At 41.4% G+C, this 20,666-nt stretch overlaps 1 protein-coding gene across 1 annotated transcript in view; it reads right to left on the bottom strand.

Annotated features, from left to right (window-relative positions):
• Positions 1-17,122: 17,122 nt before the first annotated feature.
• CDC42SE2 (CDC42 small effector 2) overlaps positions 17,123-20,666 on the bottom strand; it is a 32,998-nt gene continuing 29,454 nt past the window's right edge. The window contains exons 3-4 of the mRNA XM_010292164.1: positions 18,425-18,543; positions 17,123-17,976 (exon numbers count right to left, since the gene is read on the bottom strand). Of these exons, the coding sequence (XP_010290466.1) occupies positions 18,445-18,543 (99 nt within the window). The 3' untranslated portion in view covers positions 17,123-17,976; positions 18,425-18,444. The remainder of the gene's footprint in view (positions 17,977-18,424; positions 18,544-20,666) is intronic.

Here is a 20,666-nt window from a genome sequence, read left to right as displayed (position 1 = left end):
CTTCCGATTCTCTCCCCTGTCCCACCATGAGGGAGTGAGCGAGCAGCTGTGTGGTGCTTAGTTGCCAGCTAGGGCTAAACCACAACAATGTAACATGTTTTAGGGACTGATGAGAGGAAATAAAAATATTTCTGCAGAAATACTTCTCAGTTTAGCCTGTTGCCTCCTTCATAAGGAGATTCTTGCCACAACCTGAAGGCGCCCAAGTTTTTGGGGGGGAAGAAAAGGAGTTTCCTTGTACTTTTGGTCTGACACCTGGAAGTACTATTGTGTTTCTTGCTTTGTTGGTTCAGATTTCACTGGAGAGCTTACAGTGACTATTTTGACTGTGCAGAGCCTATTGACTGAATGGGGTCCTCAGTCTCAGCTGGAGCCTCTGGGCATAATTGTATGACAAAAAATAGTCCAGGGTACTACATGAATGATTTTGTAAATGACTTAAAGCCCTTTTTCTCCCTTGAGAGTAATTTTAAAGTATATTAATTATTTAACAAGCATGACATTGCAGATGTAGTCTAAAGATTGCTGCTAATACATTTCTCTGTCCCATGGATCGTCTGTCCTTGAGGGAATGCATGCACTATGTATGCTTGTAAGTCAGGATTGCAGCCTACTCTTCTGGCAGTGTTTGAAAGTTTTATTGGCTTGAGCAGTTAAGGAATATTTATACATGAGCAGGGACTTCAGAAGTGTAGAAACCCCATTATTAGCTTGTGACACTAAACTCTTGTATTTTGGGCTTGCTTGTAAATGGAAAGGAAGAGCAGAAAAACACAGAACAGGTTAGAATGACCAGACCTGGCTTGGAATTATGCTCAACTGGCCAGATACTACCTTTGTTCCTCTCTCAGTCTTTGCCCCTCTCCAGTTTGCCCAGTCCCCAAACTGTCAATAAGAAACAGCCTCCAAGTTTCACTTCAAAACAACCATCCCTTCTCAATCTGCTCTCATTTTAGAGCCAACATTATAGTATTCATGCTTGCACATGGCGGTGATTTTTTAAATTCGGCAAGACTGATAATGAGCTTTATAGATATTTGTTAGCACAGGTATTGAAAGTCTAAGTAAAAAAGCACAACCACCAAGGAAAGGAAAAAGCAAACCAAACCAAAACTACACTTCTGTTATTCTTGGGAGGCACATATTTTTCTGACCCTCTGACTCTTCTTTTGACACTACTAAAGACTTTTCAGTCAGTATATTCTTGCCACTCTGTCCAAAAATACTACAAAAGGTAAGCAGCACTTTCAGAAGCATTGATAATTACGATACACTGTTACACTGGCAGCTCACCACTTTAAAGCGTATGCGGATCGCACACATCTGTTTTCTTACTGCATTTACTGATGTGATTCATGAAAAAGAAATTAATGGGTGCTCCAGCACATTGTCTAAAACTGCAGCAACCAAGTTCCTGTTGGCAGTAATTGTTTGCTTGCACATGCACATTACATATAGACAGATTCATTTTAGTCTGATACAGTGCGTGAATATCTCATGAAAGACAGAAAGCCCAAATGGAGGAATACCTAGTACAAGCATATGGTACCTGAAGTGTCTCATCAAGTACTGGCCAATAAGTGTACACTTTTCACCAAACTCTTCAGTCCTGGATTATATTGGCCAAACTATTTGTATATGAACAGTTCATCCATATATGAACTACAGAAAAGGAATTTGAGAAGACTGACTCTCCCTGATGGCAAGAGGAACAAAGAAATGTTAGAATATTGCCCTTGGTTATTACCTTTTGCCCGAGTCCACATATACATGTTTGTATTGTGAATGTTGGAAGTTTTTGGTGTTAGTAGCTGCAGGGTGCATTCAGTCCCTATTTTCTCTTAGCTGTCTTCAGGCTCCGCAGAACCTGCAACCTCACAGCTGAGTTCACAGATGCTCTGTGAGCTCACTGCATTTTGCTTCATTTATTTGTTCTTATGAGATATGCTGCTAGAGTGCTGCTTCCTCATCCCCAGTAAAAATCTTAACTAAAGAATCAAAACCATAAAAAGAAAATAAAGGAAAAGAATTGACTGTATATTTAGCAGTTTGTTTTGCAACAGGCACATTCCTATCACTACTGTCTGCAGAAGTGGTCTACAGTGTTTGAGGAAAACACTATACTCTGCACAAATGCTTGAAATGGGAGCTCTTAACACTAAAACTTCATTTTCCTGGCATCTTTCCTCAAGTGTCTAACCACTTCTCAATCACTGAGGAAAAACTCATAGATTTAGTATGGGTGATCAAGGCAGCCGTAAATTTCCACCCTTGATAGGTTCCACTTTCTGAGGCCTCCCAGCCCAAAGAAGTTCCCCTACAGCAGATGGGACCCAAGAGAAGCTTACCCAAATGAGGTAATGAGCTATGGAAATAACTCTAGCATCAGAGGTCAGGACATGTTTCACCAGAGATCAAAGTGTAGCTTTGTACTAGTAGCTAAAATGTTTTTCTTCCATACCTCTGCAGAGCAGCTTTTGCCAAGTACTTCACTGCTATCACGAAAAACCTGCATTATAGGAGCAAGAGTCATGGGACATCTCTTCCAGAGACGCTAATTACTGAACTCTAGAGGATATAGTTGCTGGTAGCTACTATCTGTGAATCTGTGTATATAGGGATAATCACACTCATGGGACAGCTTACCAGTAATTGTAGTTCCATATGTGTCCATATGCTCATTCATTACTCCCCCCCCACTTTTTCTTTTTTTCTGTGTTAAAGGTTGAGAAAATAGAGTATGTGCTTTGCACTACACTTTTGTGGTCATGCAGAGAGGAACAGGACACAGCACATACAGCACGGGGTGCTGCAACAACACAAGGCTAAAATAGCGTACCATGAACAGCACATGTGAAAAAAAGGGGACTATCAGAGCAGGGAGGCAAGGCATAAAGAGGGTAAGGTGGCAGCAGTATCAGCCTAGCCAGAGCTTTGGCCACAGGGCTGGACATGTGGGACAGCAGCATCACACAGAGACTTGAAGGGGAAGGAGCAGGGGGACTGGGAGAGAGGCTCCTTTTGACAGCCGCTGACCCAGGCTCAGAGCTGCCATTCAGACCTCAGCAGAGCTTTGCAGAGCTTTAAAAATGCTCCTGTTCTGGTGCCTTCATACAAGCCTCTTCAGTCATGTTTTGAGCAATGCAGATTGAGAGGAAGATTGGACTGGTTTTACCAGTGTAGGAGGAGTGTGGAAGCCATTAGGAGATTGGGGAGAAACCAGCTGCTGCACAGATACCTTAAAGTTTGCCTTGCTACAGACTGGCACAAGAAAACCAGTTTTATAGGTAGATTAAATGCTTGTGTGACATTTTTCATGCCCTGTATCTGCAGTGTACATTGCTCTGTTTTTTAATTTACAGTCCACTATCTTTATTTTCTCTTTACTGCAGGGAGCAGAGGCCTCATCTGTGTGACAAATGTGCCTGGCTCCTTCTAATGGTGTACGGTGTGCAGATGCGTGTTTAACAGGCAGTGGAAAATTGGGTGGTGTGTAGATTGATGAAGCAATTGCACCCAGTGGAGCCACTGCCGCCATTTTCAGTGTGCAGTAAACATCCAAGGCAGCAGAGCTGCACGAAGCACAGGGCAGCTATTCCTTTTGTAGCTGACCGGAGTATCCATCAATAATTGCAACAGTGATTGCTGGGTAAACTGGGCAGGCAGCTTTCGCATCTGCTCTCAAAATAATTGATGTGTCTGCAGAGCTGGTTTCCCATCCTAGGTAACAATTTGGAGAAGCATGCCTGTAAGCTTTGCTGTTGTACAAAGTGTACATTGCCAAGGCTGTGGGGTGGGGAAGTTTCTTTTCCCAGTATTAGCAGGGAACTATTACAGTGATGCTAGAAACCAGCTTGTCCTTGTGGAGGAGTACTGCAAGGCAAAGCAAGTGCCAGGGCCCAGAGTGGGAAACACTTGTTTGCTCTGCCATGCTGAAGAGGAGAGGGACTGGAGCCTTCCCAGGGGAAATGGCTGTGTTGGAACAGTGCAAGGCCCTTGGGGCTACTATGGATGTGATGTGCTCCACATGGTGCCCATTTCTCAAGCTTTGGGTTGTTCATGCCATTCTGGTACTGCGTGTCCTACACTGCTAGCATCAGCTTTGGGGCAAGAAAGTTGGAGAGAGATGCGAGAACAAAGCACTGCAGGAACACCTGAGCTCAGGCTGGAAGCTAGTCGTGCTGTCTGACTACTTAATAGCATCTCATGTAACCTCTCTCACAAGCAGCTTAGACACAATGAATGTTTTGAAAACCAATACCGGGCTGGAGCACGACCTGAGAACCATGCATGCTTATACATGTACTATTTTGTCCTATGTACACTCTTCTCTAACAGTATATTTCAAAAACAGTGTATTTCCTATCTGGTTCAGAAGTGCCTTTTCTTCCACCTGGCCAGAAGAAAGATGGCTGCATACAACAGCTTTTTGAATTTATTTATAGGGAAGAAACAGAGATGGAAGATGTCCAAAACCAGTAATCGTTTTCAGCAGTGCTTGCCAGGTCAGCTGCTTAGCAGGTCTAAGAGGAGGCAAGAGAAAATGCAGAATTTAGCTAGACTTGTTGATGAAAGAGGATAGCATCATAGTCTGAGTTACACATTTTCTTCTCCCTCTCCCATATTTTTGTGCTAACTAGGGCTTATTTCTGAGTGCCAAATGGAGCAGAAAACATGTAGCTTTTCTCTTGGTTATATGTTTGTTGAAACTTGTTACTGTCTTCGTCTGGGAGAGGGAGAAAAAAGGCAGTCTCTTAGTTACTTCTTTGGTTTGGTCTTCAGAGGTTTAGGACAGTCTTAAGGGACATGCAGAAAACCTTTTGTGTTTCTGAGGTGGTAATTAACTTAGGGCAGTAAAATGGTTCTTCTCAGTGTGTCTGGTGGGAAATGGGTAGGTCATGGGCTCTGGCTGGAACTGGTGCTAAAATGCCCAGGAGCAAGGTTCACAGCTTGAAGTGAGGAGACACAGTGCAACAGGAGGTAGGGTTTCCAGCTGAAAACCATGGGCACTGCCAGTTACGATTTTCAGTTTCAGCTGAAGCAAAAGAGTACAGTAGACAGTAATATGGCACGTACGGCACTGTGTCAAACAGCAATTCAGTTTCAACCTTTAGAGGGGACATTGTTTTCTGCTGCCTTTTTTGCCTCTCCTGTGAGCAGAGGGCTCCAGGAGCATCATTACAGAGCTAGTCATAGTTGGTTGCTAAAATCTCTCTAATCATGCTCTGCTGAAAGGCGCAACCCAGAGGGAGAGGGGCTCACAGTGTAAATGGGCGCATGAGGGGAGTCCTGGGTACACTCAGCTCAACTGAGCCAACCATTTTAAGCTGATTTGTAGCAGAGAGAATTTTAACATGTTTGGGGTCTATTGGATAAGCAACATTACACTGGGTTTTTTTCTTCACATACATGATTTTTCACAACCTTTTAAAGACTGACAGCCAAATGCTCAGTGAGAAATGAGATTGCCATGAGTTTGACATCTGCAATAACCCTCACTGAAGCTGCAGAGTGTTCTACAATGGCAATAAAGTCAAGTCAAGGGGGAGGGGGAAAGCGCAGAGTTTTATTCTTTTAATCTAGATTCATGTGTTTCTATTTTTTATTATTTGGAATGAGAAACCTATGTACTGCGTCAGTGTGCTTCTCACTAGTTCATGTTGCCTTCACCCACAGGCACATTTAGAGGACCAAGGGCAGCAGAATGCTGCAGAGACTTACAAGGCGACTCATACCACCACTCACAGTATGCCAAGAGATCTCTGAACCCTTGTACACTGGTTTGCTAGAAGAAGTCACCAGTATACTCTCAGAGGGAGGTCAGCTGTTAGCCAGTATGAATGGGGGTAGCAGACATCCTACAGCACCTGTTCTGTGCAGTGTCTTGAAGAAAATAAGGCTTAGCACTCACCAGACCACCTTGCGTGAAAGAGGATAATGTCTACCCACCACATTTTTCAAAATAGCTCTCAGGCATATGGGAGAGATTAATATAAGGGATGTACTGGTCTATTGCATTTACATTGCAAGGTTTTGATAGCGGGGAGTCCTCAGCGGTGGCTTCTGTGGGAGGGTTCCAGGAGCTTCTTCCCCCATGTCAGAGCTAGATGGAGGTAGACCTGCTGCTGGCCAAAGTTGAGTCCTTCAGCACCTCTGTGAAGGTGAGATATGAAGAAGATATTTAAGAAAGGGTTAAAAAAACCCTACTGTGCAACAGCAGCTGGGAGAGAGGAGTGAGAATAGTGAAAGAACAACTCTGCAGACACCAAGGTCAGTGAGGAAGGAGGGGGAGAAGGTGCTGCAGATGCTGAAGCAGAGGTTCCCCTGCAGCCCATGGTGAAGACCATGGTGACATATGTTGTCCCCCTGCAGCCCATGGAGGTCCACAGTAGAGCGGATATCCACCCTGCAGCCTCTGGGGAACCCTGTGCCCAGACAGATGGATGTGGCCCCATGGAGAGCCTGCGCTGGAGCAGGTTTCTGGCAGGACCGGTGGCCCCACAGGGGACCCATGCTGGAGCAGTCTATTCCTGAAGGACGGCACCCTGTGGAAGGGACCCAGGCTGGAGCAGTCCCTGAAGACCTGCAGCCTGTGGGAAGGACTCATGTTGGAGAAGTCTGTGGAGGACCGTCTCCCATAGGAGGGACCCCATGGTGGAGCAGGGGAAAAGTGTGAGGAGTCCTACCCCTGAAGGAGCAGCAGAGACAACGTGTGATGAACTGATCACAACTCCCATTTCCCGTCCCCCTGGGCCACTTGCGGGGAGGAGGTAGAGAAATCAGGAACTAAGTTGAGCCTGGGAAAAAGGGAGGGGTAGGGGGAAGGTGTATTTACATTTGTTCTTATTCCTCATCATCCTGCTCTGTTTAATTGGCAATAAATTAAATTAATTTCCCCAAGTCAAGTCTGTTTTGCCTGTGACAGTAATTGCTGAGTGATCTCCCTGTCCTTATTTCAACCCACTAGCTTTTCACAGTATTTTTTTCTCCTGTCCTGTTAGGAGGGGGAGTGATAGGGCAGCTTGCTGGGCACCAAGGTTAACCCACCATAACTGCCAAACTGACACAAGAGCCAAAAGTGCAGCAGGAATGGGGCAAAGACTAGAAAGCTGGTTTTCAGCATAATGAATCCTCAAACTACATGGCAACACAGGAGGCAAGTTGCTGAGGAAATCTGAATTGGACAAAGGCACTTGCAATGGACTAAATGTTACAGTTCATCAGCAGGCATTGCTGTGTTCAGCTTACGTCACTTCTGCACCAAGACCCAGCCCTTTGCCCATTCTGAAGCAGGCTGCTGCAAAGCCAGTTATCAGTTTTCCATGAGCTGCAACAAGCTTACATCACTTAGCCTACCATCTTCCTTGAGTCCTGGTGCTGTCATCTGCTGAGGCTTTGCACACTGCCATGTTTTCATCAGCCCAAAGGACTCGATGGCTGCACCAAAAGCGTCCCTTCCTTCAGGGACCAGCCATGGGACCACTCCAAAGACACTTAGTTTTCCTCTCTCTAGGCAGGTTTACCTACCAAAGAAAGCTAGTGGATCCCTGAAGTGCAGAAGTTGCTCACTCCCAAGAACTGATGCCTGTATTTGTGGGCTTTTATACTGAGCCCAGTGCTCAACCTCGGAGGAGCTGGGCTGCCACACTGTGGGTCTGGCTTTTAAGACAACCACTGCTCCTGCAAGCACACACCTTTCTGTGCACTTTCACCTCCTGGCAGGCTGGGATTTTTCTGTTGCTTCCCATAATCCACAAATGCAAACATCAAACCCACTGTCTGATTAAAGAACCACAAACAATCAAAATCAATATTCACTTTGCATTTAACCACAGGAGCAAAATGGCAAGACCTGAAGTATTTAGCTCTGTTGAGGACATGGTGCCATGTTCACAATAGCATTCCTCCATTAATCACCCTGTCTGTAAGGAAAATAGATGGTGTGTTTTTGACACCTCTGTTCTCAGAGATAAGGGCTCAAAATGGTATTACATCAGTGACAATGTTGTGACATTGGGGCTGACTAAGGGGGTGTCTTTCTTACTGTTGTAAACAATCTCTCTGATGATCACCTGCAGGCACACTCACAGACAAAGAGATACTTGCTGAAAACATGCAACGTTGCACAGTCAGAGACCTCTGCCTCTTGTGAAGAGGTGGTATACCAGGTCAGTGTGCGAGCAAAATGCCCGCTGAGCAGTCTTGTGGACAGAGCTCTCAGTTACAGCAGGCATGACTGCAACAGCCCCCCTTCTGCTCTCCTCCCCACTTTCCTTGAAGGTGTTTCTTACAGGAACCAGAGGAAAAAGAATTATCTCATCTTGTCTGTCTGTGCAAGTTCCTTAGTCTTTCCCGTTGTGGTTTGGTGTTTTTTCCATCCTGCCAAGACGTTGGTAACAGGACTGTCTCTCAGCAGCAGCTTGGCAGAGGACAGATCTTGTTCCTATGTCTCATCATACAAACATTTGTGATAGAAGGGACTACAAGCTGTATCTGAAGCCGTATTAGAAATGCTCTCTTTGTTCTCCCAGTTGACCCTAAGTGCTCTTACTGACATAAATTAGCAAAGTAAAAATAAGTTGCAGTGACCTCTGATGAGACAAGTTGTCCTACCCTGGCTGAGTTCCTGTAGTCCTTGTTCAAATAAATTATTTCATTAAAACAAATGAGGCTTTTTGACAAGAGTGCTATGACCCTTTTTGCTTTTCTCAGAAGATAAATTTTTTCTTACCTTGTGGTAATTGCTTGAAGCAATAGAGAACTCTCTTGTTACCCTGCTGCTTCTGAAGCATTCTTATCTTTCTGGGTACAGAACATAGGCAGGGGACAGGACAATTGGTTTATGAAAAAAAATTATTAGCTGATTTATATAATTATTAATAAAAATAAATTAGTTTTTCTTTTTCAAAGTGTCTATTATACCCTGTGTGCTTGTGCACCTCACTAGAAAGCTCTGAGGTGACCTTTCAGTAAGTATTACTGACTGAAGTGAGGATGAGGCCTGGGACACCAGTCATTTGATGCCATGCAAGCAAAATGTGTCACTGCTGTTATCCTTTAGAGGATGTCAGCCTCCAACCAAATATCAAAACACTGCTAATGCTACTTCAAGAGCATTCTAGGCAATGTTTAAGGGCAATTTTCCTGTGTTTGTTATTTCAAGGCTCACTTAAATTCATTAGTTCTTGCTGCACATTCCTGATAATCCATGTAAATGTGGCTATGGTGCCATTCGTGATGAAAGGATTACGACTGACCTCAGGTGGGAAAAAACCAACATTAGTAGCACATAAAGTCTTAAAGAAATAGTTCTCAGAAGCCCAAAACCTTAAGCAGCACACAGTGAAGGAATAAAAATGCAAATGATATGGTGTACCAGAAATTTGGGTGAAAGGTTGTGCAGAGGAAAAAGCAAGGCAATGAAATGCTGAACCACGCAAATATATTTTTAGTTTTGTAAAATCCTTTAAAATCTTTGCAGCCCTCTGATTCTGGATCCTCTTGGCCTGATTTGAAAAGGCCATTCTCATTCTCAGGTTCATTTATGGTCAGAGGATTGGACTGTGGGGGTCTCAACTGGAAACAGTCCAGTGTGCTGTGAAACTGGCTCTACCTTGGGACAATGAGCTACCTAAAGCAATTGCCCACCCGGGTAAGCCAGCCTTCCAATTATCCAGATATTTGTTGCAACTTTTTAAACATCTTGCAATGTGAACACCAAGATTGCTAATATTGGGGGTGTGTGCTTATGGCACGGTTTGTTGGACCGACTGTGGAACTTTCTTACTTACAGAGAAGCTTAAATTTAGAAGTCATGTCAATCCCGTGGAGGATTTTTTTTCATGGGCGTGGAGGAGAGCTATCCAAATGAGCAGCTGCACATACTTGATCACAGTTTTCCAAGCAGTGAGAGCACTGATTATTGTATTGATAATAACCAGCTCCAGTTGCCCTTCATTAGCAGACTGGGCTGGCAGAAACCAGCTGTATAGGGGCAGGGAGGAGGAGGAGGACCTGACTTTTCTTTGTGCAGAGTTAGCTAAGTGCCCTTACTTAGAAAATCTGATTCAAGAAGGGCTTTCTTAACTCAGTGCAATGTGATGTGAATTTGCACTTTGGGAGGTAGCAGTGCTGCCCAGGAATGTGATGCAAACGACTTGTTTAGTTTGGGGTGAGGCCGGGGCTGTCTCAGCTGCCCCTGGAGCAGGGCAGCTGCTGCGGTTGCACGTGTTTGAGCGAGTCTCGCCGTGGCAGACCCAGCTGGCGCACACAGAAGCTGAGCTGGGGGCACTGCGCTTGTGGCACGCTTTACCTGCCGCTGGCTGCAATGCATGCAAGCACTGACAAAAATACTTGCAAGTCCCTCAAGCCAAATGGCTTTGGCGCTTTGGGTTGGGACAAAATGCCTGTCCTATGGGGGCTGTGCTGGCCTCCGCATTGCTGTCGGATGGGTGTTTGAAGGGCTGCTGTGCAGGAGGTAGGTGGATGTCTCTCACAGCTGCTGAGAAGTACCTCGTGCCCCAGAAACTGTTAGGCACTCATTCTTAGAGAATAAATCATTATGTCTCATTACAGCATGTACGTCGGGGACAGTATGGGCCACTGCATGTATGTAGGTCAGAACAGTTTAATTTTGCTTGAAGTGTTTGGGTATGCAAGTGTGTTTTAAGAGGCTGAAAATCCTATTTAAAATTGTTTTTGTAAGCAGTCATCTTGATGTAACTTTGCAGTTACAGGTTTTACAAAGCTGTTGCCTTAGCCGCAGTGTTTCCTTCTGTCCTTTACAGCCCCTGCACACAGTACTCTGATTGAGAGTGTGCATGAGGAAGCTCTTGACCAAAGCATGGCATGGCAATTTAATTCCCATCCAAGGACTGGGCTGGGTGCATTTTGGCAGTCCCTGAGGAAAATAGCATCTGTGCAATTGTGCATAGATGTAAGCAGATAGAAGTGGGTGTCTCTAGTCAATAAAAAGAAATACTGGGACTCAAACCTGCAGCAGCAATATCATCTTGATGTTGTCCAGCTCCAGCAGATGGGTGTGGAAACATTTCTGAATGTTTTTTTAAGAAATGTGGAGCTGCATGGGCATCCATCGCACCGTCCTATGTATGTTTACATTAAGAAAAATAGTTTGCATTTAATACAGACTTTGAAAATTGTCCGAGTCTCATTTCCCAGCTCTGTTCCCCGTGCAGCCCTGGGCTGCTCCTACCCCACCTCTTAGGACAGATCCTTCTTATGCCAGCTGGAAACCAAATGCCTGCTGCAAGTTACAGAAAGAGTAATTGACTTGGAACCTACTACCCAAAACAGTGAAAAATGAACAAGCCCTTCTGCACTGGGCTCTGGTTTTGTGGCTGTCACCAGTAGCTCCTTCTTGAAAAGAGCACCATGGGGAATTGGCCAGGGTACAGTGCTTGGACACCTATCAAAGCTTACCCTCCTCTCCCACTTACCCTCCTTCCTTTTCACTCACCCGTTAATATCTGCCCTCCCCACAGTCCTTCATCCTTCCAAACCAGAGTGTTGCTTGGTGAAATGGAATTGTTGATTCTTTATTTCCACCTTCTGAAATGTTTTTCTCCTTTATTGACATGAATCGAAACCACAGTACAACACCCCCACATCCATGCATTATCTCTGCTACTTAATGCATACACCGTACACGAGATGATTGTTACTGCTCCAGTAGATGAAATTGTAACAAGTGGAAAAAGCTGTGGAGTGCCAAAATATATCTTAGCATTAACCACCTGGAAAGTGTTCTCTTCTCCAAGGATTATGATTCTTTGCATGTTTTATTGCTACTGTAAAGATTATTTCCTAAGGAAAACTGTTTCAGAATAGCCATTTCCCTAGTGTTGCCACATTTCATGGAATCTGAGGACTTCAAAATCATTTCCAAGTAATACTCATCTTCCTCCTAGAGATGACATTTTAAGAACTGGCCTTGCATAACAGCCTACCTCATACATTTGGTGAGGCTTCATGGTAAGTGACAGCAGGTGGAAAAAATAAACCCCAGCTCCTGTGTGGTGCATGAGGGCTCCTCACACCATTGTTGTACCAACAGGAGTCATTCATCTAAGCTTCCCACTGAGGAATGCACAAATGTAAACTATGCTTATATTGCCTACCAGATATTTCAAATCAATTATAACCTACAAAGGCTGATGTAATGGTGAGAGATTTGAAAAACAAACCAAAAGCCAACAGCCCCTTCCTGGCACTGAAGGCATAGAAAGCGCATTCCTGGGAAACAATTGCCCGTGACTCTGACATGCAGAGCACTGGTAGAAGACCAGCACTCCCTGAACACTCACATCAATAGACAAAGCTTTCTTACTGCTTCGCATTTTGAGGAAAAATGACATGTATCCATAGTGGGTGGCTCACTGTTTCATGCTGAAATATCTCCTACCCTGAAAGGACTGATAAAGCTTATCATGACCCTTGCATATACCAACATTTTCTTGAACTGTTGGAAAATCAGAGTAAGCTAATCTCAGTGTTATCTGCCAGATCTCCAGCCCTGCACTGTGTGTGTGTCATGGCATACCAGGAGTATCTTCTACTACAAGCCAAGACCAGAAGTGAAGCATCCACTTCACTTGAAAGAACGGATAAACCAAGCATAACAGTCCACTTTTATTTTCTGCTAATACATTTTGTTACTATTTTGTGTCTAAAAACACACCATCAATTTTTGGAGGAAAAAAAAGATAAATTTGGCTGTAGATAATCCATGCCATGAAAAGCTCCCACAAATGCTTAAGTAGCTATGTTACAACAAATGAATGTTCCTTTTGCATGATAGCTCAATCATTCATAGATGTGGTTACACCATCCTGCATGGTATTTAAATAAGCAAGCTTGGTATTCAGCAAATTATTGCCAACTCCCCCAGCACTCTGTGTTTTCTGGGCTTAATAGGAAACCTGCCTGAAGTCTGAACTCACCATTTCTATTAGCTTGTGTGAAGGCAGAAAGTCTTGTCCTGTGTAGGCGTGATACACAGCATTAGCACTGATGGCAGAAATTAATCATATTGCCTGAGGTTGGCTGACTCTTGGTGATGATACAGTTGACCACTTGGCAACATTTTCAACATGCTTTGTGCCCTCAAACTAAACAGACTAACCTGTGAAAAGCTGGTAAGCCCAATATATGGAAACAGCTCCCAAAAAGCTGATGTAGTAGCTTTTCAGTAGACATATTCACAGCCCCAGCTGCGGCTAAGCTTTGACACTGGGCTGAATGTTGTTTTTTTTAAACTCAGAAAGCTTGATGCTTTTCCACATCCAGGTTAAGTTATCAATCAATGTTCCCCACACAGTTTATTTCTGATCCTGTGCCACTCACTCCCATGCTTACCCTGGATAAGCATTAAGAAACTGAGCCAGGTTAAAACTAACCAATTTTGCCAAAAAAATAATCTTCACTATAGGTCAGTACCCAATACAGTCAGCTGTGCAGCCAAATATGCATCAGTGCTAGCACAGACTGTGAGAGTAAGTAAATGGGACCAGTCCCAATCAGTTTTAACAGTATGCCTTTGAAGTACTTCTACTAATCATTGGCAGAGTCAGGACATGATTTTCAATACGCTTTAATGTCACAGTCACTGTATATGGATCTACAGTCAGGACTACATAATTATTCTTCAGGATGATAAATACAATTAAATATCTGTCAATTTATTTATCGAGTAGTGCACATTTTAAAATAATTTATTGCCGATTTAATAATGCCAAGTGATGAGGTGCACATGTATGAGCACTTTGCTTCATGCCATGAATACAGTGGAAGTAAATGGGTTTTCTTCTTCTGAAATACTGAAGAGCATATGCAATTCTTCTCCATTACATAAACTTTTAAAATTTACCTATTGCTACTTCGATGCACAGATTTTTGCCAGCAGGAAATAGGTAAATTTTCATTGCGTCTCATTCTGGGGAATCTTGCTCACTGCTTGGCAATTCCCTCAGTATCTCTAAGCTTCCCAGTGGCACACATTGCATGTGCCATCAGTCTTATGCAGGTGAACTTCTTCAGAAGTAAGGTAGGGCTGTGCTGATTATCTTTTTTACATCTTACTGTTAGTAAAGAGTTTTATAGGGAAGTTGTAGCCTGTGGCTGCAACCAGCATGTTTTTACAGACTTCATACAAAAGAGGCCTCAAACTCTCATCTCAAATACTAAGCCTGTAATGCCCATTGCTCTGAAAGTGTTTTGTGTCCTGATGTAACTGTTAGAACTCATGGAATTGCGTTACACCACTAAATCTGCAATTTAGTCCAGATTTCATCATTCTATCCTGTTAACAACTGTTTTTAAGGAATAAGAAAATGTTAAAGAATAATGCATAATATAACAGTAATATGCCTAATTGTGTGTAGTCTTCTGTCATTAGCTGTGATAATAGGAAAAGTTATATGGAATAAGGAATGGGAATTTTACTGTTGAAATTCAGATAAATGTAGTATTCCTAAACTGCAAAATCCAGGATTACAATGTGTGAAATCTTTACCAAAAGCTTTTGATCTGTGGGAATGTGTACTACCCAGGCCTCTTCCATTAAACTGTTTTTACAAATATAAAAACCTAATAAACTTTCTTTGGTAAACCCTTTACTAGTTTCAGAAGGGGACATAGTACGACTTTATTTTTTTAAGGCATATAAAGAGAGAAAGTACAGTCAACTCATGAAACCTTTTGAGTGGCATGCATAGAGATCTTCATAGAAGATGGACATCAGGAAATACAATAAAGTGTTGAAGTTCTATAGAATCCTTATGAAATGCAAAATCACTCCATTCTGTAGGAAGGGGCCCTATTCACATGCATACACACAAAACAGGAATAGCTTTAAAAATTAGACTTTGAAAATCAATATTGTATTTAATTGACTCCCCCTCAACCCCAAAGCAAAAAGAATACTGAAATCAGAGTAATTGTGTTGTGATGAAACATGTATTGTACTTGGTAAGAATGTGTCATTATGTAGACAGGGCAAGATTTCCTAACAATTTAACTTTCTGGATCTGAAAGGTGGGGGGTTTTTTGGTATATCAAATCATGGCAGAGTACAGTGCAACTTGGGACCAAGACTGTGTTCAGATACTTGGTTGCTGATGCAGCACCTTCTCACTTAAAAAATTAAAAAAGGCACAGAAGGGATGAATTGACTCATACAACTGCTTTAGGCAGCTAAACAGACTAAAGACTAAAGTGTAAACAGGCTCGTCTTTAAGAGGTCAAAACCCTTTATTTTTAGAGATTGTTATATTAAAACATCTGTTCTTCAAGACACACCTTAGTAGACAGTACTAAGCTTCTATAACCTTAACAATTAAAGAAAAGAACCCTCTAGTTGATTGATATCTCATGGCTTTATCTTGATCTTTCTTTTCCTTTAGAACTATCTTTTCTCCTAAACTGGCAATTTCAAGAACTTGCCATGAGCTAAAGAATTCGTTATAAGTCTTTAAAACTATTTAGCATGAAGTTTAAAGTAGTAAATTAGTGCTTAAGGAATTAACTCTAAGAGTGTCAAATATAAAAATTAATTGAACCAAATACAGAGTAGACAATATTGTGCCTTGCAGGTACAATTTAATGTAGATGTACACATTATGATGATTAGTTGTACAATTAAGTCTGCTACTGATCACCACAGTAATCTGCATCACAGTTAAGAAAGTGACACACATATCAGTTGAAGTTAAAAGGAAAGAAATCCTGTATATAAAGGTTTCCAGTGTATTTTTTAAGAAACTTCCCTTAAAGATCCTTGCAGAAGCCTATGGTATACACACTGAACCAATGCAATAAAACTGCCAATAAAATTATGGTTTAATCCACATGGCAACAAAAGGGCCAAGTGGCACGAAAAAAAAATCAAGCCTGCAAATTACATACTGACACTGAATAGGTTACTCTTCAGAGAACTTTCACTACAAATTTGTCCATAGGTTGTAAGTGTTTTTCTAATGCAAATGTAACATGAAAAAGAAAAAGGGTAGGCCACCAACTGAAAGAAAACATTTATTGAATCAAAGTCAATACTTTCCTTTTAATATCTACAAGCCAACACTGAACTGACTTTATTCAAGAATGAACACAATGTACAAAAAAAGTATGTCTGTTATAAAAATATGTCAAATTTTTTTTCCTGGCTATTGAGCTGAAAACATTTTGACAAGTGCAAGATAGGTTTGGCAAGCAAATTTAAGCCACTATTACCAATGATAAAGTTAAATAATTTTGTAATCATAGTATATTTAAGACTCATTAATAAAGTGGCATTGGAAATGTTGACCCCTAAAAAAAATATATATATCACTGCACTGCCATGTGTTTATGCACCCAGACAATTGAACATCTTTATCTTCTGTTGTCACAAATCAGTACCTTTCTCAGTGAAGACTATTCAACCTAATTTGAACTATTCAACCACTTAATTGACACCTACCACTGGAATACAACTTAGGGAAGGCAAACTACCTCCATGGCCCTATATTTTGTGTGTTGTTCGCAAACTGAGAGAAGAGTGGGTAGGTTCATACGTGTTTAAATCAACGTGATAGCTGCTGTAATGTGAAATCAGGCAAAGGATGGAAAGAGAATACAGAATCATTTGTGACAGTAATCTATATTTATGAACACGTATCTGTTTATGTATAAAAATGGATCTGACTAGGCTCAGTTATGCCTTATTTGTTCGGAGGTTTTTTTCTCCACACAAAAATTTAACTCAAGCAGGACTCAAATCATTGAATTCTCCCAAACACCACCAAGGAGGAAAAAAATGGACCATCTACAGATATAATCTGAAAACAGTGCAATATTAAAATATAATTTCACAACGTGTGAAAGAACCATGCTTTGGAACCTGAGCAAAAGGCATTTTACAAGTCAATAAAAAGTCACCCTGTATGTTGTTTTCATTGGCATCTGTTCATCTGCCAGATTAGTATGTTGCTCTTAGCAACTTCCATGGCCCCTAAATATTTAGTACACAGAAACCGCCAACTAGAGAGGTCTACTAAACTTTTCATCTAATATTGCAGGCAGTCTGACATGCTGCTACTGGAAATGACCGTACAGCCTAAAACTAAGAAAAACTGTAGAAAGAAAAAGAAGCAGCCAAACACGATGCTTTTCTTTTTTACATAGACTAAAGCGCTTCCACAACACTTTGATACGGTACTACACTGGTTTACAGTCTCAAGGTCATCTCTTTCAAAATAAATATACTGAACATTTACAACAAATGCCTCATGAATGCAAGCTCTCTCTTTATTATTTCAAGACCACTTGGATAAAAACTAAAGACATAACTCTGAAGCAGCTAAGTTACAAGTCCTTTTTCAGAAACAGGCATGACTTGGTGCCACAGCAAAATTTTTCACCTGTCTGCAGTAAGCATTTTTTTTTTCTTCTAGCACCAAGCAGGCCACCATACAAAGAAACCTCACAAAGCATGCGTTCATCTACTCTGCTGATTTTGTATGAAATAATTTTGTGCTTGCAGGTCCCAGACCTTTCAAAAATGGGTGTGAACAATAGATGATTGAAGACACTAATGGAAACTCACTCATTTCTAAATTACTCGAGTGCAGAAAAGATTTAAAGACAAAACAGCAACAGAATGTTGCACATTAGTATTTGTGAGGGATGAAGGAAGCTAAAGTTGTTGCTTTAATTCACCTTGAAACAAACAAAAAGCAAAAAACAATCCTAAACAGTTCTATGTCCATGATACTGGTAGAGGCCAATGTGTGCATGCCACTGAAAGGCACAGTCAGACCAATCTGATAAATAGCATCATCAGAGCAGAACAGCAACTTCTCACTGGAGTAATCACAAAGGGTGAACAATGAGCCATCACTTCTCTCATCATGAGCACAGAAAGCAGTCACCAAGGCAAAAAACGGACACAGGAAAGAAGATACAGGAACTCACATAGACCTGGAAGACAGAAAACACACATAAAACTGAGTTTTAAACATTCTGAGTGACCATTTTCCTACTGTAACATTGCTATTAATTGATTTAACACCATACATATTATGCTTAAATGGACAGATCTGTTACAAAAATGGTACCCTAATCATATCACAAAATTCTTCTGAAATTTGTTATACAACTAACTTCACTTGCAAAGATCTGCCTACAATATCATCTTAGGTGTAAAACAGGCTTAAAGATAGACTGATGTAGTCAGGACAATCTATTGTTCCTTGTATAAAAAAAATTAACACACTTGCTTACATGATACTGAATTTTTTACTCAGAAATGCATTTTAAAATTGGGCATCATGAAGACACAGCTATTTATAGGGAGCTAATTATAAAGTAGTATGATTGTTCTTCCTACTATTCTAACAGTGCCTAAAAAGCAGAGTGCAATACTTACTGGAAAGGTTTCCCCAAGTTTTATCCTGCCTTTGTATCTACAAGCTGCATCTGAACATTTGCAGACATGCCACCTCCATAGCCTCCCTTGGACTGCATTTGGTTCTGAATTGAGCTGACCTGGAGACAAAAGGGAAAGGGGGGCAGAGAAAACAAGAGAGGCAGTTAGTGAGCTATGGCGTCTTCTTGTGTCCAATTTTGTTTCTTGTTTAGGTTTGGTTTTCAACTGCTCCTTTACCATTAAAGCTACATTACTTTTGCATGAGGACATGTGCAGCGTAGGCTTGCTGGAATTTTCACTTCTGCAGGCAGCTCAGCAGGAGTGATGGAAGAACTGGTGCTGAGGCAGAAGTTTTTCCTCTCTCCCAAAGACAACTGGCTGATTCAGGCTTTCACTGACCGCTTGATAACTCAAAAAAATTTAATCAAATCTCTTACTGGTATCCAACTTCACTCCATCTGACAAGCTATAATTTATCTTGTTATATGGAACATGTTTTTTGCCAAGTATGATAAACCAGAGAAGTTAACACCATTACATTAAAAATATAATTGACAACTTAAAAAATATCTGGGTAGTATATGCACTGAATGGCTAACTTCAGATAACTAAAAAAGGACTTTCTAAACAAAAAATGAGCTTTTGGTTTGTCGAAGGTGTTTTATTTATATATTTATGTAACAGCATACACTGCTTTCCTTCATTGCTACTATTCTCTTAAATGGCAGGGCATTCATTGTTTAAATCATACTCAATGTATCAATTTCCCTGGAAATAGCTTATTCGAAGGTATTTTTAGCCTGATGGAAATAAACACATCAAGAACACCCCCTCCCCCCACAAAGATGCACATTTCTCTATGGCTTTCATTGCTTTTATCAACAAAAAGGGGGAATCCATAGTTCTTTCCTGCTCGTGTTTTATGAGTCAAAAAAATAATCTCCAAGTGCCTGCAGGAAGAGTAAGAGAGCGCCAACCATTAAGGTTTGCCCTTTTTCTCTCTGCATGCCAGAGCATACATAACAAGTACACAATGAGCACCAAATAACATACTCATTCAAGGCTACAGCTTCTGAACTTGAACTTGCAGCAAAGCCTATGCCTGCAAGGTACCACTTGCAATTATTACATGTATGCTCCTTCACAGAGACCTCAAAACATCACTAAAAGCTGTATTAAAACAGCACTAGAGAAATATTTCCAAGTAGCTTGCATGATATTTTACCTGTCCAGAAAGACAAAAGTATGTTCCTTTCCACAGCAAAGCAAAACACATGCACACATGCAAAATGAATCAGCACAACTGCCTCTTACACAGTTTCTCAAACCAGGGTGAAGAGAAGACCCTGCTTTGGGATCTTTGTCTTTCACAGTATTAGGGCATATTGCAGCACCATGCAAAAGATCTGATTTTTATGTATTTAAAGCAGTGCGATGTAAAACCATTTTCTACGGTTTTTATTATGGTTCTGTATCATATTGACTCTTTGCTCAAGTGAATGATACAGCTGCAGCAAAGCTATGTTATCTTCGCCTTTTTTCTTCAGGAAAAAGTGTTCAGAGCCAGTATTCTAGTGGGTCTGACATCAGATTACAAACTCAGTAAGGAAGTGTGAAGTGCAACCACATTCATGGGGTGGTGTTTAAAAACTTTCACATTTCACCAAGCTAGTCATCTTCTTTACCAAGCATCTTCTGTTGCTCATTGGAACAAAAGGAGTTTGAATTTAATCTTTTTCTCCTCAGAAGATAATTAACCTGCATGTAAATATATTCACAAGAATGACCTGAGGATGGCATTAATTTCATCTGAATGAAGCCTGCCCCTAGTGAAAAAAGCTAGAAAAACATCTCCAGGCCATATCACATTCCAGCCTGACAATTTGCCTACATGACTTCAAAATTTTGGAGATCAGAAAATCTACACAAATTGCAATGCTAAAGTGTAAATTTTTATACATACGTCTTCTAAAGGTTAGAATAAATTCTCTGGTACTTGAGTCACACATGCAGATGTTGCTGTTAGTGGGTAAGGAAGTTAGTGGTTAACTGTATTAATAGTTCAGTGGCTATTTTGTATATGAAAATTTCTGGAGGAGACATAACAATGTTAGACACAATGAGCAAAAAGCAGGTCGAACTGTAGGCTTATATGGTGGTATTTTTTCTGAAGTATCCTCCAATTTAGGCAGTCTTAGCTACGAGAACAAGCACCATGAAATGCAATTATTTTTTTCTTTCA

This window comes from Phaethon lepturus, unplaced genomic scaffold (assembly GCF_000687285.1).
Source record: "Phaethon lepturus isolate BGI_N335 unplaced genomic scaffold, ASM68728v1 scaffold13560, whole genome shotgun sequence".
NCBI lineage: Eukaryota > Metazoa > Chordata > Aves > Phaethontiformes > Phaethontidae > Phaethon > Phaethon lepturus.
Note: the sequence above shows the minus strand (reverse complement) of the source record. Positions and strands in the feature narration are given on the sequence as shown.